The sequence below is a fragment of the Camarhynchus parvulus genome, chromosome 7 (genome assembly GCF_901933205.1).
Source record: "Camarhynchus parvulus chromosome 7, STF_HiC, whole genome shotgun sequence".
NCBI classification, from domain to species: Eukaryota; Metazoa; Chordata; class Aves; order Passeriformes; family Thraupidae; genus Camarhynchus; species Camarhynchus parvulus.
In genome coordinates, this window is record NC_044577.1 from 12,375,771 (window position 1) to 12,400,810 (window position 25,040).

At 37.8% G+C, this 25,040-nt stretch overlaps 1 protein-coding gene across 7 annotated transcripts in view; it reads right to left on the reverse strand.

The window, feature by feature from the left end:
- The window catches only part of ADAM23 (ADAM metallopeptidase domain 23), a 65,936-nt gene extending 41,999 nt beyond the window's left edge, over positions 1-23,937 (reverse strand). For all 7 annotated transcript variants that reach the window (XM_030951935.1, XM_030951938.1, XM_030951936.1 and 4 more), the window contains exons 1-7: positions 23,772-23,937; positions 22,501-22,727; positions 13,502-13,578; positions 4,358-4,421; positions 2,180-2,262; positions 1,441-1,504; positions 388-460 (exon numbers count right to left, since the gene is read on the reverse strand). In XM_030951935.1, coding sequence (XP_030807795.1) covers positions 388-460; positions 1,441-1,504; positions 2,180-2,262; positions 4,358-4,421; positions 13,502-13,578; positions 22,501-22,727; positions 23,772-23,925 — 742 coding nt within the window. In that variant the 5' untranslated portion in view covers positions 23,926-23,937. The remainder of the gene's footprint in view (positions 1-387; positions 461-1,440; positions 1,505-2,179; positions 2,263-4,357; positions 4,422-13,501; positions 13,579-22,500; positions 22,728-23,771) is intronic.
- Positions 23,938-25,040: the final 1,103 nt, after the last annotated feature.

Consider the following 25,040-nt stretch of genomic DNA (forward strand, 5'->3'; position numbering starts at 1 on the left):
CATTTTAAAAAAGATATAAGACATATCAAAACTCAAGTAATTCAGAAATTTTAAAGCATGCAAGGAGAGGTGAAGAAATGGTAACCTGGGCTTAGAATATACATTTTCTTCTATCTCATTGCCTCAGTAACATTAATATCACTGATTAAATTCAGTGATTTTCAGAGAAAAGCTAAATACAGGTCTGGGGATGAAAGTCTTACAGCTGCCTTTTGAGAAATCTATATTCTGTTGCAATAATTGTGAAAAAGGGCAGGTAAATATCTATTTTTCAAGATTTTCTAAATAATCAGCAATTTTATAAACACGGCTGGCCTAATACTCAAATTTTCCAAGTTATATATACAATTATTTCCAATATTTAAAAACTCATAAACAAAAACATACCAAGGTCCCGTAACTGCTTGGAAGCTTGTGTTCCATAAGTTCTTTGGATGACATGTGGCCTACTTTTACTTTCCTAAAAAGAAAAATATGTGAATTTTTCTTCTAATTAATAACATCAAGTGAAAAATGTGGCACTTCTTTCAGTATTTATAATTTTCCAGTCACTACAACGTGTTGGTTCAGCAGCATTAGTTATTTGTCACATACCATACATATACTGTCAAATACAAATTAGAGCGAGACAGCCTTGAGAACTGTGGCACAGCATCTGCAATACGTCCCACAGACCAAGCAGAATACAAACCTTGAGAATTCTCTGTCTCAATGTTGCAAAATCATTTCACTAAAAATCACTCAGAGGTTAGAAATATACCTAGTTTAACTACTGTCTGTGAAACTCTGTATTAACAGCTGAAGTTTTAGAAATGGCTGTACACATAGAACATGAAATTAAAAAAAAATTAATAGCAAAATACTGGCATAAATGCAGTCCTGTATGCTGATCCAGCATAATCTTATATTTGAACATGCTGGATCACAATCATTTAAGCTATACAATGATCACTGACTTAAGACATACAAAGTTTAAGATACCCAGATGTAATTATCTATTTAATTATGCTTTTTGTGGAATCATGGCAAGCCAAGAGCAATCTGACGCAGCTATTTAGAGAGGAATATACAAACGAGTTTTAGAGTTCCTTTCAATTAATTTATAAACACTTTACTTCAAGTACTAGAGCAAATTGATAAACACTTTTTGACAGTCCATAATCATGTGCTATGGGAAACAGTTTTACTTGTCTGTTCCCAGCATCTAAATGATCAACAGCAAGTAGGAAACAAAGGATTAAAGAAAAGCAGAAAAAATTGTAGGTAAATAATAATTACATAATTGCCACCTTAAACAAATTCAAATCAAGTGTTTTAAGATATTTTTCATTTTCATATGAATGCATGAAACATATCACTTATTGATTTATTTTAATACTTTTATTTGGTATTCCTTCAGCGCTCTCCCAAACCAAATAAATTAGACAAAAATAAACTTACTGCAGTGTGGGTCAGATCCATTGGTTCTATCAAGTACAAATAAGTACTGTCTTCAAACATGCCACTAGAACATGGAGAAAAAGAAGTGATATTTAGGATTACAAGGCAATTGGTTTGACTCCAGTATATAAATTTTGATAAGACAAAACCAAACTTAGGCCTGAAAAGCTGACCAATATTAAATATATGTTCATTAATACCATCTGTAGCTAAAGTCAAGACTGGGGGATTATTAAGATATCTGCCACATATTAATGGACTAACAGTAAATGTAGTGGTAATGCAATGATAAAATACCAAAAAGGGTAAAGACTTGACCTTGGAAAAAGGAAGTCCTATGACACACCCTGAGCATGCAAAATAAAATCAACAGCTGAGTTGCACTTAGCAGGAACTAATGCTAAAATCTTGCATTTTTTCCTGGTACAATCTAACAAAAAGATCAAATTTTCTATGACAGAATCATACATGAATACTGAGCATACAAACTGCTGAATTATAATTCTTTTTTATCCTTTACCATAATAAATCATCTGGGGAAATATTTACCTGCACTTATTGTATTCAAAGGTTTCATGAGACAGCATCAAAACACTAATTCCGAAGATAATAAGAAAAATCTCAAAACATAAAAAAATCTTTGAGCCTGTAGTGTTTCAGTTCCTTCTATATTAAGAGACAATATTCAAGAATAATAATTAGTTATAGCCTAGTTTAAAAAATGAGAACATGCACTTACTGAAGTCCATTACAAGTTGAAAGAGCAACTTTAGAATCCTTCACACCTCTGATATTTCCATGGTAGTAACAATGCTCTCCCCCCTAATAATTTTTAAAAACAAACAAACACACACACCAAATTATCCTGATTTAATGCCAGTTGCATAAAACCAATGCCAAAAAAATCTAAAGTAACAATACACATTGATTTACATACTTGTCTCCACTGTCTATCAGCAATAAGCTCCGGTAAACTAAAAATAAAAAGTTTTATTTAAAACCCTGAAGTATGGTTGTCTCTCAGCCATTGTTTGGAAAACCTACTATTCATCATAAAAATATTTTTAATTCTTGTGTCATGTCATCTGAACTCCAACGTGCATATTAAACCCATTCTTTATCTAATGATTATAACTCAAGATAGTACAAAAAATGTAAACACTCTTTGTCTATGACAGCATTACTTCCGTTTTGCATCTTACTTAATGAGTTATTCAGATTCTGATTTAAATTCCTTACAGGTTATTGTATATAATTAAATCAAAGTACTTCACAGAAAGTAATCATTCTGTGTTTACCCTTCCATCATTGAGAATACATAAAACATGCTTTTTAACAGCTAAATTTGATTTTTTTTTCTTTAAAGATGATCACCTGAGTAAAGAAATTGTTGTTTGTTCTTCAGTCATCTTTGTAATTAACTACCTCTTTCATGAAAATACAGTACTTTTCATTGAGATCTCACTTCTCTAGATCCACATCAGGAAACAAAACAAACTTTTACTTGGGCATAAAAAGTATTACAAGACACTGCAAAGGACCAGAACACAGTCCTTATTTGACCTCCTACACGAATTGTGTGGGGTTCTGGGATCTTTTTATTATCTTCAATGAAGCCTTTTGCACATTAACGTGACCTCAGGAGCTCTATTATCACTTCTAAATGCAGCAATTCAGAAAACATCCCCTAGGAAGTTTGGATCAAGTTCAAGTTACTGCAGCATGCAAAGGTAGCCCATTTGCTGAGTCTAAAGTTCTAATATAATTTTCCAGTGAGATTCATGATTCAGCAACCGCAGTGCTCAATGCTAGTGCTGCAGCTGACAATTGCATGAGCTAGTCTAAATGCCAGAGGGAATTGTTTTCTTGCATCATTTAGCATTTTGGCCTACTCTGCAGAATATTGAGTCTTAATGGAACATCTTCCTTCACATGTAACATGAAACTGTTTTTCTTCTTCATGGAAGAAAACAAAACAGCATATCTCAGTAATTACATTGCAATGGAATAGTTTAATTCTGCCCTAATCAGCCATTTATCATTTTGAGATTCTCTACAGAAAGGGCAAAATAATAAACCAGACACCTAATACTTGGACAAACAGTCTGGACTTTCTGAAGACATGAACACAACCAGAATGCTTGCTTCCCTCCACTCTAAATACATACATAGTAAGTTTGCAATAAATATTTTGGCATTTCTACCAAATTCAAAGAAAGTAATTCCCTGCAAATGCAGTTTATAACCTTCCTAGGAACCTTCCAGTCCTCATTTTGTTACTACAAACAAAATAAAAGACTGGTCTGGTTCCCTTAGGGCTGAACTTGCAGAACTTCAATCTGGCTTTGGATCAATAGCCTATGGCACTGAATTCAATTTGGGAGCTAGTCTGACAAACGAAATTAATTGGATGTCTAGCAATATGCTGATTTTGTAATAACTCCAGAGGTTAAGGTTTCAGTTAAATCTTTTCTTTTCTGTTTCACGACTGTATAATCCTTGCAAACAAAAGTCACTGGAAGACTTTTGGGTTTGTTTAAATGTCTTACATTACCATTATTTTTTCTCCTTGCACTTTGTGCTAAGGACACATAAATAGTTAATGAAGACTAATCTGATGGTGACTTCAACCCCTCCACCTGCTATATTTTACATGATGTATTTGTCCTGGCAGTAATGGATCATCTTCACTACTACCACCTACAAATGCCCACTCCTCACCCCAAAACACCTTTTCTTTTTTGTACAATTCCTCTTGTATCACTGAGATATCCATACACTATGAGATCACGTTACCTTCTATGTGTGAAAAACACTTCTGAAGTTTATAAGTCTTGCAAAACATTTTTTCTCCCTCTTTTTTTTTAACATTTTATTGGCATTGTTCCCTCAGAATGACAACTTAAGAACACAATACCTTAGAAAATTTTGGTTTTCCATCTTCATAGTGGATCTCCACATAATTGGAAGATAGCAAGTCACTGTCAAAGAAAGGATAAAGACAAGAAAAATCTGAGTATTCTTTCTATTTCTATGGGTAGGTTTGAGGGTTTTTGTTAGCATTTTCAAAGCATTTTTATTTTCCTTGTACATTAGTTTAAAAAACAATCAAGCCGTTTGTATTCAGTAAATGGTTGTAAGGTACACTGGAAGTGAGAGTGTGGTATAGAAGGGAGAATTTCATTCTGCAATCTAATCCCCTGTATTTTAGCTTTACAATTAGATAATCAGCCTTCTAAATATGCAAAAAAAACCCCTTGGCTTTAGAACTTTCCTTGCTGACAGTATATGTATTTTAGTTCATCACCATTTTCAAATAGCTTTTCCACTCTATCTTAAAGTGTAAATAGAGTGTACATAAGGCTGAACAAATAAATACACCATTGTTATGAAGACAGGAGTGTATAATCACTTTCACAAGCTGCAAATACTCGGTTTTTTTCAAAAGCAATAATTTCCTTAAAAGAAAACGCACAATGCAGAACCCAAAACACACTCCATACTACCCTTTTTCTTACTTTCACTTTTTATTTTCAGACACCTTTCTCATTCTTATTTCCTTTCTAACTCTGGCAAGAAAATTTCAGAAGCATAATAATTTTCCATAATGTGTAATTTACAGTTTTGTTGGTTTATTTAAACTAAGCTTAGCCAGCCTGTACACATCCTGTAATAACCTCAGTGCCCCATTCACATCTCACCCTGTTACAATCAGGGTTGCAGCATAAGGCCCAGGGAGAGCAAAGCAATTAAAGACATTAACTGGCCCCACCAAATATGCAAGACAAGCATTTTACTTAATGTGATCCAGAATTCTTAGCATTTTTGAAGCCTCTAATGTACACTTGCAACTAAAACAAAAATACTTTAAAAAATCATTAAAAGGTCTGATACTGGTACATTTACCAAAACAAAAATATCATTGCTACAAATAAAAAACACCATTATGGAAGTCTGGTGTGGCAAAATAGCTCTGATGGGAATTCATGACTAAAAACAACCTATGATAATGGGTATCTCCAACTCAGATTAGGCTATTAGCAATCCTGATAACACTTTAACTCTGGGACTCCTGGCTCCTCAATTCAATTCTTCATGCCATATTTATCAGGCATTACACTCCTTAGAGAGCATCCTGCAGAAATCAGTTCAGTTACCCGTGGTTCTCTTAGAAGTTCTTTCTCATGAAACTGACACAGCACACTCTGGGCCTGCAAAACCAAGGCCAATAGCCCTGAATAATTACTGAAGTCTAATAATTTGCCTTAAACATCACTGTGCAGGCATTATTAACATGATTTTTTTAAAAATGCATATTTAAAAATAAATTCAGTTGCATGAAATAATTTTAAGTTTGTGTCATAGTAAGCTATAAACTTTCTGCAGAAAACACAAATGCTGTATAAATAGTGTAAGTACTTGACTACAATGCAAATATTTATTTCTCCAACATAGCAAGATTGAAGCTTCTAAAAAGGCATACATATACAAAACAATTGAAGCTTAGAGTGTTGATAACATCCTTTTATTCTTTGCATGTTTCATACTTGTTATGAAGCATAAAGACTACTGTTCCCAGTAGGGGATGATACAGACAAGGCTACAGGAAACTGACATAAGAAAACTGAAAACTGTAATTACATACAAGTATTTAAAAAAAATACTGAGAATGATTAAACACTGGAACTGTGCTAACATGATAGGGCCCTGACCAGATTCCAACTTTTACAGACATTTCTGCTTCAATTCATGAAGACCTTCTGGTTTCCTCAAACTAATTCCTGGATCAGCACTTATCTACCTGTTGCCAAATCCAGCTCACAGTTTCACACCTTCTTTTTTGCCCTCTTTAATATGACTCTTGTATGACTGATCTCAGAACTTCTTTCTATGCTATCTAGTCTTTTTTGCATCTCGTAAGACTTGCAGTAAGTGATACCTCACTATGCGTACTGACTCACAACTAACTATAGTTTAATTACAGCATTTCTCTCATATTTATCTTATTTTGTGTGACACAGAAGCTGCTCAAAACTTTAGTCTACCCTTTGCAGCACCTTTCCAGAGTTTTGTATTCTTTTCTTGGATTTTTGGTTGTGCTTCTGTTGTAACCTAGTTGGTTCCTCGTCTGCTAACCTTTTCGATTCTTTAGCTTCTCATCAGTTCCAACTTCCAAAGAACTCCCAGTTGGGTTTTGTCCAAATACTGTGTCCCACATGATAGGATATCTAACATGGAATACTTATGATGGAAAACTCCAATATGTATATACACAAATACCACAAGTACAAAGCAGGGATGCAGACAGTTTCCTAGTAGACTCTACACTTTTCTCATCTCTGACTTTCCAAAATGTATGGGGTCTGTGTGGAAGGTTTTGGTAGTGGGGGGGCTATGGGAGTGGCTCTCTGAGAAGCTGCTGGGAGCTTCCCCCATGTCCAACAGAGCAGGTGCCAGCCAGCTCCAAGATGGACCTTTGGGATCTGCAGAACACAAAGGCACATCAGTGGAATTCTCCACGCTGAATGAATTCCCTCCACAGAAAATTAAGGCCTACTGTTTGTGATATACTTCCCAAATGCCATGCTATAAGCAAAATGCAACTGTAATTTGTGAAGCACCCTTTTGGCAAATGTAACACAGTATCCACCAGATACTGTGTCTCACTCCAGAAGGTAGATTGAAAAATAAGACTTTTGGATTTCACAAAATTGTTTCTCATGCAAGACTGAAGTGGAGTGTTTATCTCAAGTTTCTGGTTATGTTTTTAAGCTTGCTACACACAGCCACCAAGGCCATGCAAGGGCATTTTTCTCTTAACATTTCCCTCAGGACAGCAAGAATTTTGAACATTCCATTATAAAAAAACAGTCAGCTGTTCCTTAAACTGTATGCCTCCTCCTTGGCAAGTACCTGATTTTTGTCACTTTGTCTCATTTCAAGTATCTGCCTGCACTAGCAAAACATCCAAAAGAACACCTTGCTTGCAAACATTGAGAAAGACAGGAAGGGTAAGGAAATTTGTTCTACATTTTGCTAAAACTCTGGGAATAACAACAGATGTAAAAATATACACAGAACTGCTACTGCAAATTTCCCCTACGAAACTTTTACCTGCTATTAATGCTGACAAATCTGACAAAAGACAAAGTATTAAAGGAAAAAAAAAAAACGCTTAACCAAAATAACTTTCAAACATTTTTTCCTACACAGAAGAGCACTGTAATTTCACCAGGAGGTGTGATGGGGCCCTTTATGTAAGTGGCATCAAAAAGAAAGGCCTAGAATACATTGATTAAGAGCTCATGTAGAAGAGCAATTGCCTGAGGAACGAGGCACAGAACTCATGCATAAAGTAGGGGTCTTCACAGCACAAAATAACTCTTCTTCTTTCATTATCACTTACAGAATGCCTAAATTTCCCTCTGAAAGGCAAACCTGAGTTTTATGAAATACATTTGCATCTCATCTACACTGGACTGTGTTTTGCCACCTTTGATCCATTTTGAGCCATTCACACTTTGCTTAGGGCAGAAATGCATTCAGCACAGCAAATTTGATTTTCAGTATGACAAGCACCAGAAACAATGCAAGCTTTAACTGAAATGAGTGTCAGTCATGATCACATCAGACAAAAGTCTGTTTAGGCACATTAGTATGATCCTTCGCAATGAACACACAAAGTTGCAACATGTTGAATGAACTCACGACAAAATAATTTTTCTGCTGTGTCCTTTTCTACAGCTCTTTCCACCCCGCCTTGTTTATCTCAGATAATTGTTCTTAGTGAGCTGTCTTGCTCCCTGGCTTTTCTATCTGAATTACACTGAGAAATGCAAAATAAGCAGCAAAGGGATATGCCATTCCCTGTAGCTGTGCCTTTGAAGGCACAGACCAGCTGTTAAGCAAGCAGCAGATGCTCTCTGAAGAACTCACATCCACTTCCCTGGCATGTACTTCACTGCTGATGTTTTCATTAGCAGGAGAGCTGCAGAGTAAAAGTGGCTTACCTCAGCTGGCATCTGACTATACTGATGAAGAGAATTGATTTGGGTAAGAAAAGTCTATAAAATTACCAAAAGATACCATATACAAGTGAGCAAATTACCTTCCAGCAGCCTAGCAGACAGCCTGCAGAAAATCAGAGTTCAGCAAGAATTACCTTTCTTGCATAGTTCTTAAATTGTTTATACTAACCTATTACCAGACAATACTTTATTAACTATTCTGAAATGTTTCAAGCTCAGTACCAGTGTCTGAGCAGCCTAGTTTAGTTGAATTATTTAGCAGAACACCCATCAGATGTTTTTGTCCATTTGACAGATATAGTTTAGTAGCACATAAAGATGGGAAAAACAGAGAGACCTTGCTGCAGTATTGTTTTAAGACAATCAAGGCACGATCATCTAATGCAATGCCCATCTATAGCCTTGTTTATATTAACAGTTTCAATTATATTCACAAACTTTGTTGAACTCACAGTTTTTAGGTGAATTTAATAAATTTCTATTATTTATTTAAGGAATGTCATAAATACACAAAGTTTCCTTCTGAAAAACTGTGACTAGCTTTCCAATTTTCATTTTAAATTTTATTTTTAAAAAGAATTATGAAAAAACCCCAAGAATCAAGTAGTTTCTCAAATAATTCAGTTACTGCCCTACTGTTTCTTAAATTAGGCTAACATTGTAACCTCCTCTGGGACCATTCTCCAGTTAACTCAGTCCTACAGAACATATACCACAAAGAATAAACACCAATTATAAGGTTTAAACAATTAGATAAACTTTTCTCTTATGTTGGCTGCACTTCATGAAAGAAAATAACTTTCTACCATAGTCATCATATTTCAATATCTTAAATTGTTAAGTCATGTGGTCAAATGCAGTGGGGATGGGTTCTTTCAGTTCATGTCAAAGATGCCAAATATTTTTCCTATGATATCTTCATGGAAAAGAAATCAATTTTCCTGGAAACAGAGTCTCCTGGAAAGATGGACCTCTACAGAGAAAAGAAGGAAAAGCTAAAAAATACAAACTGATTTTGATGATTTTTTTCCTCCCCTTCTCCAAGAATCCTAAATTTTGAGGCAAATTATCCATAGGAAGGGAGAGAAATCTTTGTCTTTGGGTTTTCCCTCTGTTTCTGTCCATGTCAATTAACTAATTTCCTATTCTTGGATGTGTCTCAGCCCCCACAGTCCCACTGGGTGAAGGTTCCAGTACAGCCTCAGCCCGCTGTGCTGGAACTAGACCATGGCTGCAAACTGCCAGAAAATACAGCCAAACTTCCCTCCTCACTAAAAAAGCAGCAAGTAGACATTTTTTAATTCACTGCTTTTGGTAGTACTGCTCTTTTATGTGTTTTAGTACTACACCAGAAGATAAAGCCTGCTACCTTAAAATAGGACTTTAAGAGCTACCTGCATAAAGTCTTCTCTTTCAGCAGAAAAACAGCAAGTTAAAAGCCTTTTTACATGTTGCTGGAAATGAGATAATTAAAAACTAATTTTCTAGCACCTTGCAAACATTGGTTTGCGTAAATAATGCAGCAATATACAACAAGAAACTGGTCAGATACACTAGGATCATTGATTACCCAAATACAATGTTACAACACTGCCACTTGAGGACAGAAGTGAACTTACTGAAATAAGTGAACAAAGGTTCTTTATATAAATTGTGTTTTATGACAATGCTACATGCTACTCATTGCATAGGAAGTTTATTGAGTTTGGGCAGACAATCTTAGTTGAACTGCAAGTCTAACTTTTCCAATGGGATTGTTACCCCAGTACCACATTACAATCATCACATTACAAATACCTTACAATCTTCCATTTTCATACTAGAGTATTAACTAAAAACATTATTTAATCCATTACAGATTAATGAAATTGAATATCCAATTTTCTTCACTTAATTGTCAAGTTATAGTATTTGCTGTGAAAATACAGCATCTGCAACAAAGAAGGTAGGCAATCACAAAGTTTCCAAAAAGTAAACCAAAAACTAGAACCTGTTTGCATGTAACAACCATCCCAAATTTTAGCTTTAATTACATTCAAAAAAACCACAGGAACAAAACCAAAATGCACAAAATACATACAGTGTCAGCAGCACTAACTCACCTTAGACAACTGATGCAAATATATATTCATCATATACAAGGGTATTCCCAATTGTTCTGCCTTTGCTTCTGACTAGATACTAGCAGTACCAGTATGCCAACTACAACCCAACATAGTAGCAAAATGCTGCTTTTTGCTGAACACATAAAAATAACAGAAACACAAGAATGGGTCTTTTTCAAATCATTGTCTACAGGTATTTACAATTTATGTTACAAGTTTTATGACATACAGTTTTAAAGTATTATGTCCAGTCAGAAGCTAGCACAGGTTTTTGAAGTCATTTTCTGGAGCAGAACCAGCTAAAGAGAGAGTTTATGAGACAAAAAGCACTAAAGAAGCTAGGAGAAAACCTAATGTATAAAGAGGTAAGCAGTAGGGATATCAGTAAGGCATCCGAACACCCTGTGCCTTATAAATAGGCAGTAAGAACATTCCTGATATCACAAGAGCAGAATTTCTTCAGTGAAGGTGCACAGCAAATTCATTCCCTCTCTCTTTTTGAAGTGATAGGCACTGCATTTTTTGATTGCTGAGAAAGCAGCCACAATTAGAAAAAATCTGTCATTTACTTATTTTTAACAACAAATGGTTCATAAGCAAGGACAAACAGCAGGACTGGAGAAGGGGTAACATTGCCAGGATACAGGGAATGTCAATGGGCTTGTGATTTTACTTGGATAATAGCCATCCACCATTAGACTCAGAGAGGAAATGCAATGAAACCCAAATCCTAATGAACAGGACATAAGAGTTCTGGTCTTCATTATTGTCTCTGTTAGGCCACTGACTGCCAGGCCATGGAAGAAGCCACTCAGGGATGGTCTTGAAGAGGTTCAGCCAGAAATTTAGAACAGGTAAGAAGTGGTAAACAACATAATTTGTCTCCTGGGAAGGAGCAAACTTATTTCAGGATGTCTGCCCAGACTTGTGGATATGTGCAATCATTTTTATGGAACATTCAGGGAATGTGCCAAGGGTAGGAAAGGTGAATCAGGACATAGCCTGTTGGAAAACGGGGAAGATGTGGCCTAAAATGGAGTCACTAGTGTAAGCTGCAAGACAGTCAGCTCGTTTGGCATAGCCTGGCACCTGATCACTGCTGTCTGTCCTATGCTAAGTCCTACTTGTAATCCTCTCTTTGTGACCTTGCTCTCTATTCCGCATAGGTGTGATGTGCAAGGAAACTTGAGAGTCAGTCAACAGCTATAAGGTGATCTGTATCTGGAAACACTAAGGCCTAAGACAGTGACCACAGCAGAGACCTCAAGCCCAGGCATCAATATTGAATGAACTTAAAGCCTGTGTTAACATTTGTGTCAGTGAATGCTGTCCTGCCCCTGGATCACAAGAGGGCTGGAGTACCTTTCACCAGCAAACTTTCAATTCTCATCAGCTGTGGAAGAACTTTATGAGTCTGTTTTCTTCTTCTCCTAAGTGCTGTCAACATGTTTACATGGTGCCAGTAAAGGTAATGGTTTTTCTTTGTCACTGTCTGTGTGACCAGCCATACCCTACATACACTGTCATCTTGGGAATGTGCGCACACACTCACTACTCGCTGGATGTGCAGACAGGAGCAGTGGAAAGCAGACCAAGAGGAAGAATTCCCTGTAGCTTAGAGGGCACTAAATATTGGTTCCCTTCACAAACATGTCATGATTATCCATTGGAATTACTATACATAGGTTCCAACCCTCATAAAACACCATATAGTCTTGCATTAGACTGTAATCTTTCCAGAGCCTAGAGAACATCCAGTTATCTTCAAGTTTTCTTCGTCCTTCAATTTTGTGACATTCCTATAATTCATCTTTTCCCAAACACTCAAGACTTCACATAACATTTTGAAAGAAAAAAATGCAAGAGCAATATAACTTCAAAATTATGCATGGATGAAGGAAAATGTTTCCAGCTCACCTTTACAGCAAAATATCGGATAATTAGCAGCCAAGAAGCCAAATACACAAATATAAGTTTTGCAAATTTTCTAAAGCTGTAACTTGCTGCTCTTAAAAGTTATTAGATTTACTAAGTTTGTGTCTTTAACAAAACTTCCCTTATATGACAGTTTAAGACCAAAAAAAGAGCTCATATGAACCTCAAGACCAGAGGAATGCTTTTTAAAATCAGTACGCAATTTTTTCTGTAAATTTGTTTCTCTTTTTCTAAGCATGCTCAGTCTCAAGGGACATAGAAGGGGCAAATGCATCTTTGAGCATTACATTTTACCTGTCCAGTATTCAGTATGAATTTTACACTTCTACCTTGTTCTTAAACTTTCAGCATTCAAAAAAAAGGTCATTACAAATTTTAGAAAATCATAGTTCCACACCTTCAGTAGTGATATAAAAGCATGTGGGATATGCACAACTAAACCACCACTGCCCTGTATTACAAGTCAGTTCTTCTAGACCAAAGAATTATAAAATTGTCTGTCTTACAGCAAATGAATTGAGCTGCACCTTTCAGCACAGCCACACCATTAAGAGTTCCATCTCATCAGGAACTTCATAACTGTACTGACAAAAATGTGATTTCCAGATCACTGAAGATAAGCTATTCATACAAGTATTTACAGTATTTCTGCACACTGGCTTGAGCAACTAAAACATCTCATGATAATTCATCAATTAGTTTTAAAAAAGCACAAGAAAATTCACACTTTGCAAACACTACCAGTACTGGAATTTCTCCATCTATCACAATGTATTTTACAATGAACAATAAAATGTTAAGGGTATCTATTTTATGGGCGTCAGCAAGTGTTACTGATATCTTACATAAAAAATGTTAAATGTTGTTTTGTATTAATAAACTTGGATAACAGCATCTTTTTTCAACGGATCTTGGAATGTTACATGCCCTGACCTTGTACCACAAGATGATAATAAGAGCACGAGTGAAAGCAACCTCAAATCATGCACTTACTTATTCAGTGTGAGGTCAAGGATGAATTTAGAGCCAAAGGCCTCAATCTGGAAACTTGCCTGGGCCAGATGTACAGCCTGTAAACAGACACACACAGTTGTCAAAATATTCACTGAGTTTTAGATACAAAACAAATGTGACTGTGAAAAACAAAGTTATGGAAAACATGCTTATTTTGATGAATCTCATGGGCATATGAAAACTTTTGCCCTTGTACCAAACTCTCATTCAAAAGGATTTTCCTTTTCAGAGGGAAGCAAATGGTACCTGAAAAGCATACTCTGAAATGCACACTCATCCCTCACAAAAAGTAAAGAAAAAAAAAAGTTTCACACAAATGTCTATATTTTGCCATAACCAGATGGCTGTGTAACATAAGCAATGTAGTATACTGTTCTTTTAATTTAGTTATTGCAATCATTCTCTTTAAAAGGCTGAAATAATTAAAGAATTTGTAATACACACTTTCAAATATGAAAATCATGGCAAGGCTCCTATTACTTATTATTAAAAACTCCTTCAAAGTAATCCCTTCCCAATTAATGGCTTTGTACTTGGCACTCTAGCTAAATCAGTATAAAGAATACTGATGCTGGTCAACACATAACAGATCAACATTAGGTTGTCTTGCATAAGGAGTTAAGTTTAACTTCAGGATATTCAATTCTTGTCAGATAAATTGTATTCTTTATTTTTCTCAATACTGTAATAACTGTAGCCAAAGACATTTAAAACATGCTTATCTGTTTTCTAGAAAAATAGGGAAATGATAAGAGATGATTCAAGAATTTCTTTTTGTGAGCAGCTGTTCCAGCAGGGTTGAAGAGATTAGATCTGAATTTCACAGTATCTTTCCTGATAATATTCTAATAAAATCATGCTTACTTATACACTAATTTGATACAGTATAAATAATTACACAAAGCTGGAATATTATGACTAAGCCCATTAGTCAAAAGACAAAAAACCCCATATTTTTTATTAAACACCATAATTAACCCTCAGGTATGTCATAGAAAATATATCAAGTTCTAGCTAGTTTACAGCATAACTTAAATAGTATGAAAGATAGCTTTTATGGCCCACAGTTCTGTTCTCTTTTGGAAATTTCTCCTCAAAGGATAACTTCTTTATGTTTCTCTTCCATTCTTGCACTACACAAAGCAGCACTGATTTTAATCTTCCTTCTCAGCAAAGTTATTAATCATCTTTCAGAAAATTCTTCAATATAATTTTTTTTAAATTGCTATTGTGACTAAAATCAGCTGTGACATTTCCTGTAATACTTTATCATTCTTTGCTGCCAGAATTATAATTTCCCTTTCAATAGGGTCACAGAGTTTTATTGTCAAGCTTCTTTTTTAAAAACAAAAGTCATGTACAAATATTTTAAATACCTTTAATGCCATTAAACAATCTTAGCTAAAGCCTGTTTTTGTTCATTAAAAAATACAATGACTCTAAAAGATAATTTAAAAAATAATATTCCTAGCTGATATCTAGAATCATATAGAAGCAAACCACTACTAAGCTTTCTCTCTGTTCTATTTTTTGGTAAATGTGTATTGTTGTCTCACCAGTTCACCAATTTGCTAACACTGGCCTGGCAGATCTGAGCTTACAGCTGCTCTGAATCAGCAGAGCAAAACAGTTTAAGTAGAAACACAAACAGGTGGCATACTCAGAAAGACTCTGCTGGCATATACATTAAAAAAAAAAAAAAGGGAATGTCAGGTTAAATAGATGCCTAGTAGGAAAGGCTTTTCAACCCCAAATCCACTTTTTTTTTTTTACAAATGAAATAAAGGAACAAGTATCACAAGGAGCTTTCCAAGCGCCTGTTCATGACAAAAACTTTATTATGTTTTCAAAACACACATGTATTTTTTTTAAGCATGAAAATTTGTTAAAATTTGTTACAGGAAAAGGGCTGCAATTAGTTTTATGCCATAAAGATTCCACTTAGGAGTTACACAAGCTACTGCTTTGAATCTCCTCCACATGTAATATTTACCTAAAAAGATGTGTCTTCATATATATGCCACAAACAAGATTTCAATGTTAAATATCTGCAAAATTTACAACAGCATGAACTATTCCATTAAGATCATTCTGGAACATGAGAAATCTCTCCCTAGGCATCAGCTACTGATTTCAGTGACAGCTAGATGGATGACTACTCTGACCTGCTACAGCTTTCCTATTGTCCAACCAAGACTGTTCAGTGATATCTGTGTACCACCCTTCAAGTTTCTAAGCCATGAACCTGGTATTCTTTATCTGTCTGCAATTTCAAATTATTAAAACTAATTTTTATTCTTGGTCTGCAATATCATAAAATCCCTTCCTCTTGTAGAATTACATATAGGAACACTGCTATTTCTGAAAATGTTTTTGTGTATAAAAAAACTACTTGCTATCTATTAGTGTGACTCACTAACAGATGCAGCCTGTACACAAAAGCAATTGCTGCAAAGCAGCTGACACTAATTTGATGACCTGCAGCAGGGCATGTTCTCCACCAAACTCAGCTGAAACCATGGGTTACAAAAAGATTTTAAATCCCTGCAGTTTAGCAAAAGCACTCTTTTGAATTCAGGTGAATGCAATACACTGCTGCTACAGCAAATACAGATTCTCTTAATTCAGTTTAACTATAGATAATCACTCCCAAAAGCCCGAAAGCAGCTGAAGGTAATGAGACTAAATATCCAATCCTGAAACATTATTTTCCTGCAATAGGTTAGCATAGAAAGCTACCAGTGAATTATCACCAGGTGTTTTAAACATTACAAGCATCATGTACCACAATGATGGGAGGAAATATTTCAGAAAAGTATCTGCAATTCTGTTATCCACCTTATAATTTCACTGTATTCCCTCATCAGCTACTGTATAATACAACTACCTGAAGTACAATCTGAAATACAGTGTTCTTCTCATTGGCATAGAAATATAAATTCAAACAAGAATATAATGTCGATCAGCACGGATTTTGAAGAATATATATCTTTTCACAGGAAAAATATTAAACATCATCCTCTTGTGCAGCTCGCGCACATGCAAATGCTCCCACGTACAAAAGTATTCTTTATTTACATGAAGAGGAGACCAAGTTCTTTTGTCTGTGTTTGCTTATTGTCTAAACCTCTGCAGAGGTTCCTGCTTTGACAGCTATAGCCTATTCCAATGGCAAAGCTCCAAAATTATATAAAGTTTTTCTTCAGCAAAGGCTTACTCATGATGTATAGTGATGTGGGTTGAAGAAAGGTCTGAGTCTCTCAAATTCTTCCTGTTCTCATACCCAAATTTTAGTAAAAAACAAAGCATTTTTCCCTGTTCTGGGAGCTCAAATTACTAGTATAGTCATTGTAATAAGAGATTCTTCATACTAGGGACATTCTAAGAGTGCTATAGCTGCTTATGCAAAGTAGTAGCTCTCAGGGATTTGTCCAAGCTAAAATCCGTATGTATAAAGAATTCCAGTTTCTTTCAAATTGGTCATTAGGTTACAGTATGTTTCAATATAAAAATGTCTGTAACAGGAATCTCAGTTCTACTGATTATGTCACAACTTGAATGCTTTCATTGTTTCCATTATCATATATGGGCATCCTTTGTTGATAATTCACTTTTTTCAGACTCTCAGGAAATTTACAATCATCATCACCTAAAATAAACTACTACATTAGTTTTACTCCCTTCACAGTAAAACTATGCCCAATGCAATAATGTATTATCCCTTCAAAAATACTAACTTCTGTCACAAGCCTTTAACAAAAGTAACAGCCTTATTTAACTGACTAATGATAGCTGTGAGTCTTTTGCTATATTCATGCAGATACAACCTCCAAAGGACAAGCTCATTCCTTTTAGAAATCTATTTTTTCATACAATTCTGCTGACTAAAATAATGGCCAAAAGCGACCTCTCTGAATTTAGAAGCTGAGCAAGGGGTTTAATCACTCTCCTTATGGAAATAGAAATATAAGTCAGATTTAGATGGATTTTACACCATCAAAACAGTTTTTTGCTCTAGACCTCCATTCTAACAATAGCCTTAGTTTTGTCACAAGTCAAGATGACTTACTACATATTAGTTCATAATCCTGCTTTCAGCTTGTTGGCCTATCCTCAGACCCCATAGAGAAACCATTCCCTCTTCTAGCATTTGGTTACATTCCACTGTGTGGCACATCCACCAAAACAACCTTCCACTACTCCCTGGAAATAAAGCATTTCATATTGAAACAGAATACATAAATGTTACAGCAGCATGTGAAAACTGATGTTTAAAACACACAGCATTTCAGAAAACCTGTTGTTGATGATTTGTCTGTGGACTTCAACAATAGAGGAGTTACTTTAATGCACTTGAACCCCAAGCCTTGAAGACTGTTCTTTGAAAGAAAGGTTATGGGCATGTGAAAAAAGACCCCTGGAAGCAATCCTACTTGTTGTGTATCTAAACCCCAGGGGCCAGAACTCACTCTTCTCTCCCAACATGGCAACACCTAGATACCCTTCTGTAGTAACACTGGCCTCCAAAGCCATATCTCCCCCCTGAGGATTTTTTTGTAAGGCCCTACAAAGTAGTGCATCCCTCTCTTGGGCCACCTTCCTGCAGTACTCAGCCTCCCACAAATGCCAGAAAACCTATAAACTTCATTTATTTCTATTTCAGAACAAGGCATAGCAAGTACAAGTGTTGTGCTACCTAACACTTAGGAAATTAAACCTTTCATAGGTTATTGTGTGAAGCTCATAAGAGAACCCAGAAATAACATTTTTTTTTTTAAAAAGGATTTAAGAAGTTGGAGAAATAACATTACATGCATTTCAGCTAAGAAACAAAGCTCTAGATCTAGATGAAGTTGGCATAAGGAAAATCTCCTACTCCCAGAAACTAAAGACAGCAAGACCAATTTCAATCCTCCTGTTATTTACTACTGAAGACACAGAGTCAAGATAAGCTTTTGCATTAATATAAATTCAATATAGAATAGAAAAAAATAAAAAGTACACACGATCTTCCATTTACAAGTAGTGCAAACAGAAGCTGCACCACAGAAAGATCAGGGAAAAAGAAAGAAAAGACAAAGCCAGCTGAAATACCACAAAGATTCTTCAACAAAAAAATACCTGCTTTTTTTTCAATACTGCTTCCTTTTAAATAGAAGACAGTTGTCTTCCTTTATCTTAAGGATGCTTTCCTACTCAACTTTCATATGCAGCATACTAAAATTACCTAGAGGACTGAGACAGCACTGTATCTCAACCTTTAAAGCAAGGCAACATAGCAAAAATTATTGCATCCACCTGCCAGGAGTATTTTCTTTATGTAAATGACAAACAGCTGACCTGATCAGAAACAGCTGGAGTTCCACCCCATGAAAAATAGCTCGAAATAAATCAAACTTTTTTAGGGAAGGGGGAACATCGTCATAGTCAAAAGTACTCTTCCTTATTTTTTCCTCTTTAGGATCTGCAAAACGGTTTTCTTAACACCTCTCTCCTTCCCAAAATCACATTAACTGCTTATAATTATGCATGAAGAGATAGCTTCTTTACAGCTCCTGAAAATTTCTGATTCAGAAACTCTCCAGCGGATACAGTCAGCCTCCATATGAATCCAGTCTGAGTTATTTTCCACTCAAAATTTGCTAAGGTTGCCCTGGGCTCTGTTTCTCCAGCAATCCTATTATCTTCAAACACCTTGCATTGCAGGATTTCTCCTTCTGCTGGCCACTGTAAGGACTTGCTCCTAGCATTTGTGACAAGCTATGCCCCATGCAGTCCTCCTGCTAGCTTCTAAAATCTTGTGTATGTAGCCTGTGAAAATGAACCAAAGCAGTCATCCAGTTCAATAAAGAGATTAACAGTTCCTTCAAAATCCTACCTCCACCTGCAGATGCTTTAAAAGACCACAGGTGACTCAGACCTCTTCATCAATTTTATGGATTCCTGTGAGCTTCTTCAGTGTGTTTTATAAATAGATGTTCATTTTTGAGCATTTTGCACTAAAAATAACTTCAGAAGAACTCAAAACCAGCTAACCTTAATTTGACTATGAGGAAACAGGTACACAGAATTAAGAGTTTTCAAGCATCAAGTATTTAAAATCTGCTTTTTTAAGAGCACAAAGCTAAAATAAAGTATATACTAGAACTATGCTCCCTTGGAGATAGATCACTTTGTCAAAACTATGATGAACATTTCTTTCTTTTAGCAGTGATAAAAAGCTTTTTCCAAGAAGGAGGAATGCGAGAGGGTCTTGATGACAAACGCCTTCTCAATATGATGACATTTCACCAAAAGGGGATAGAGAAAATCAGTGCTAAGAAAGTAACTTATTATTTATGGGGGTTTTATTCTCTGCTAAACTGTTTCCTCTCCAGTGTTTAATTTCTACCAACATTTCATGAAGAACATTGCAGACCCTTACTTTTGGGATGTGATTTTTAAAAAGTATTTCTAATAATTTTACATAATTATGTTTCTCCAACTTCTCCAACCTCTTTCTTCCCACATGCACACCATTTCTTCTAGTCTCACCCTCTCCTTATGGTGACTCAGCATTTCTGAGGCATTCAGGCCTAATCCCACAAACTGGCCATATTACGTTATTCTGACCACTGTACAGAACTTCCACAGAAAGGAGTCTACTAAATATTATCAATAGTTAGGGACTGTTTCCACATCATATGCCTATAAATGGCATATTAAGGTTGACAAGAAAATACAGGTTAAAATGTATAGTCCCAAGAACAGTAAAAGAACAACAAAAGCCTTTTTCTTCAATATTTTCCACTCTATACATATATAAGGCTGTCTTAACTTTTTTCACGTTATTTAAAAAAATCCTAAATACAGATGTCTTTCTTTACCTACCTATATTTTGTTATTTAGTAGTTATTTACCTAACTACTTCTTTTTATTACCAATGTAAGAGACATCAAAATCTCACAAGTAGGATGTATTACCATATATCATTTCTTTTAATTTTGGGAAGGATAAAAGCCAGTATTGAAAAGAATTCCCCCACTAAGTCAAAGCCAACCCCTGGGTATCTTTCACAATCAATTGCATTGTTTTGTTTATGAGTTGTTATTTGGGTTTTCTTTTTACAACTTCCAGACTTCCCCCTGCCCCGATTATTGCTCTACAGAGAAGATTATAGTAAATCCTAAACAGAAGAAAATAATATAATAGCAAGGAAATACACAAGATGCAAATTGGGGTGAAGGTGTCGGGTACGATGACCAGAAGCAAGACATGCAAAAATCCATCCAGACAATGAACATAATCAACTCTTTCCTTCAATTAAATATAAACAATAAATATAAAACAATCGAAATTTCATGCCAGAAGAATGAAGTCAACATAATGCCACTCTCCATGAAGGCCCAGGACTGAGGAACCCTTCTGTGGGAAAAACTGCAGCATTAGCATTCCCTGTGCTTAAAAGGGACACAGTGAGTAGAAACAAGATCCACTTTACACAATAGTCAGCAGCAAGCATGCCCAAGGAAATCAATACCAATTCTGTCAGCACTGATTTCTGCAGAGCTTTCCTCCAATGTGTAGATACAAGGTAGGGCATAGGAAGGAACAGCAATGTTCTCGTGGGCAGTGCTGGGTAAGCACAGAGATTGGTGGACATTGTCCCAATGGATTTCAAACCAACATACAGCAACGTAGAATAAGCATTATTCCCAAAATTAAGTCTGCAAGCACTTTTAAATCCCTTTCTTGCCAAGAGGGGAACAGCAAGACCTTAGTGTTTTAAGTGTATTTAAAAGAGTGGAGTCACTTGAAAGAGTATTAGTTGTGAATGTAGCGTTCTCTTAAGCAGCTCCAGTTTCCAACAAAAAGCTTTTCTGTGCCAACCATAACATATTCATGTATTGAGATGCATCCAAAGGCACACACTAGTATCCATGTTCAATAAGCTAGGAAGCAACCTTTCTTCCTATTAAAAAATAAAAATTATACAGGTATCTCAACCTTTTTTTTCAAAGATTATTCAGTGCCTTCTTATTAACTCCACATCTGAAATGGCACATAATCAATATCAGCATAAGGACATACAACATGTATTAAATTCACTGCCTAAAATTTTAAGAGAAATGCTATTCAATAGGTAGGAACTCCATGATAGCGAAGTCCTTCGGTAATATCATACACACTGACTTGCTTCGTTGTCTCTTCCCTACCTCTTCATATTCAAACCATCTTTACCTTCACTTTACCTTTTACCCTGTAGGAAGAAATTGATTTTTTTAATAAAGATTTATAAAAATGAGATGAAATTAATTTAAAGGGTACTAAGTGATATTGTTTAGACAAGTTTATTTCTTTACAAAGTTATTCCCAAAACCAAAGTTTGTTCAATTCCATATAACTTCAGGGGGAAAAAAACCCCAAACAACTTACGAGGTGCGTCCATACAAAATGTAGTATTAGATCTTGCCATAAAATACTAGGAATGCAGGTACTGTTTGACAAAAAAGGGGTAACATTTACAGTGGTCTTCATTGGTCATGCAGTGGCAGGAAATGAATGCTGCACTTATTAGCTAGTGCATGGCACACTCAAAGCTAAGTAACTCATGCTGCAATTTTAGGATTCCAAAGAAGCTCCCTATGCAGGTACTTCTGCAGTCTAGAGCTATTTTGGAAGAAACATTTTGTTGATGGTTGTGTATCAAAAGTGAAGACACCAGAATCTATACTAATTAGTCAAGTCAACCTCACATAATTCTCATTTGTTTTATCTACAGTTCAGTTTCTGAACCATTCTGGAATTCAAAATAATTATCTTTAAGTTAACACAAGGGAAATTACATTCTTGTTTAATTACATGTGCTCCCTTAATTCCTAAAAAATGTGGTAGGGACCACCATTAAGTCTTGAATATCTACAGATCAAAACAAACACAGTTTCACATCACACATCCCTGTTTTGAAAATTCTGCAAATGAGCCTCTTTTTAGCCTACCTTGTCATGTTTCTGCTGGTGCCTTGCCCTGGTATCCAGGATATGGTAAGGGGTCTCAGAGTCTCTGTTGATGTAATAGATTAGTCTTGAAGGCAGTGTGATTTCTTTCTGGATTGCATTGCTGTAGCTGTTATTTTTACTGTTACTGCTGTTACTCTGTTGAAATGTACTCTCTTCATCTGCCAGTACTTCCTCTATACCGCTTGCTGTTTCATTCCAGTGCAGGCCTGGGGAAGAAAGAGATGCCAGCCATAAATTCCATGGCAGAATGTGTTTATTTCCATGAAAAAGCTACATATTTGCTTGCAGTTTTCTAACATTTTACTAATTACTCAAGCAAACAAAAAGATAGCTTACTGAGCTAGATTTGATTCATTTTTTACATATAAAATGGTTTCAGAAAGAACATTATTTATTTAATTGCATTAATCTACATTTTCATATGCATAGATTATAAATATTTTAATACCTCTCAACCTTCAGGAGAAAAAAATCCTCAACTTAATGGATATGTAATTACCCCCTACCTCCTCTTGCATAGCTAAATTCTTTCACAAAAAAAAAAATCTACAAAAAGCTAAGAATACTCCCAGTTTTGCTAACATACACTGAATTCAGAGTTCATGTGCACTGAATGCTAAACTTCCTATTATGTAAAGGGAATTGATTACTACTTCTTTTAACTTTGGCAAGAGCCCTTTTCTTCAGCAGCAGCTTTGAAAAGAAATCCTGTATCTTTCTTCATTAAAATTTCAAGACAGTCAATCAAAGCGATGTAACAACATAACAATATTACAATGTAACGTCAATGTACCAACAATAATAACATGATGCACAGACTGCATTCAGAGCATTCCACATGTCACCTCTATGCAACCAAGCGCAAATAAACAACAAAGCACATCCGAAAACCCGACCCCAAGCAGACAAATTAGCGGATCGCCGTCCACATGCACCGCGACACAACCAAAGCCCACCGGAGCTTTTTGTGCCGCATCCCTCACGGGCGTCTTTCCACGCACAGCATCCCTACCCAACACACTGCAGCACCGGCACCGCACGTCCCTCTCTTCTGTGAAAGCAAGCAAGCCAGCGAAACCTTAACCGAGCCCCGGGTTACACACGCCGACACAGACACGTACACAAAGCTGGGAGCGGGAAGGGAAGAAAGAACGGTTGAAGGGAAATGGATGTTGCCGAGGTTTATCGCGGGGGGACGGCGGCCGAGGGGCCGCAGACACCTCAGACACCCGCATCCCCGCCATACCCACCGGCGGCCGCTGCAGCCGCGCGGGCCCGGGGGACACAGGAGCCATGGAAGAGCAGGAGCAGCGAGACGAGGCGGCCGAGGAGCGGCAGGAGCGCGGGGCGGCGGCGGCCGCCGCAGCCAGGCTGCCGCAGGGAGTTGCTGCCGGGCGGCTTCATGGCTCATAGCGCCCCGGGGCGGGGGGGCAGCGCGGCACAGCCCTCACGGCCGGCGGGCTGCGCCCGGGGGCGCGGGCGGAGCGGCGCGGGCGGGTCCCCGCAGCAGCACCGCCCGTGCGGCTCCTGCCGCCGCCGCCGCCGCCGTGAGGGACACAGCGGCACCTCAGCGCGGGGGCGGGCGGGTCCCCTGCAGCGGCACCGCCCGTGCGGCTCCTGCCGCCGCCGTGAGGGAGACACCGGCACCGCCTCGACACCTCAGCGCCAGCGCGGGCGGGCGGCGGCGCGCGCGCACCTTCCGCGCCCGCCCCCGCCGCGCGGACCCGCGCACGCGCGCTCTTGTCGGCCCGGGCGGGGCAGCGGCCGCTGTCCGATGTGCTGCCCGCGGGCGGCGGCCGGACGCGGCTCCCCCGGCGCGCCCGCGCCCCGCCTGTCGCGGGTGCCACCGCCCGCTGGGCAGCCGAGAGTGAGGTGCTGCCTGCCGGCGGGGTGACCGCCGCCAGCTGCGCGCAGAGCTGCTCCGGGCCGGAGCGGCGGGGCGCGGCCGAACGGGCTGAAGCGGCAGCTGGGAGCGGGTGCGTGGCTGCCCGAGGCGTAGCGCTCAGACCTCTCCCCTGACGTGGGCACAGCTGCAAACAGCTGGTTTAGAAACTCTTTTAAAGAACTTTCATGCAGGGTGAAATTGCTTTGAAATGCATGAGCCCTGAGCAAAGTTCGGAGGCGCCTCCGGAGCCACTGACCAGCAGCAGGGGCAGCTTGCTCTCCTGAGAGCAGGGGCAGCGCTGCAAGTGGGGGCATTTCAGAGCAGGCAGTCCCCAGCTGCTGCAGAGGGATGCACAAGCAGCCCCTGCTCCACGTGTTGTGCGGAGCTTCAGGCTCCCCCGTCTCCTCCCTCCCAACGCCTCCAGCTCGCAGCTCTGCTCCTTGCATCCCCCCGGCGTTCTCTTTGGTCCCTGGGCCCCGCTCATCCTCACTGACTGCAGCTAACTAACCCCTGCAATGAAGTGGGGTGGAGGGGAGAACCAAATGCTTCCAAAAAAGTGCACAGATATTGCAAAGAAAATGGATATGTGCACAATAAACCAAGAGGAGGACTGCAGGGAGGTGCATGGTCAGAT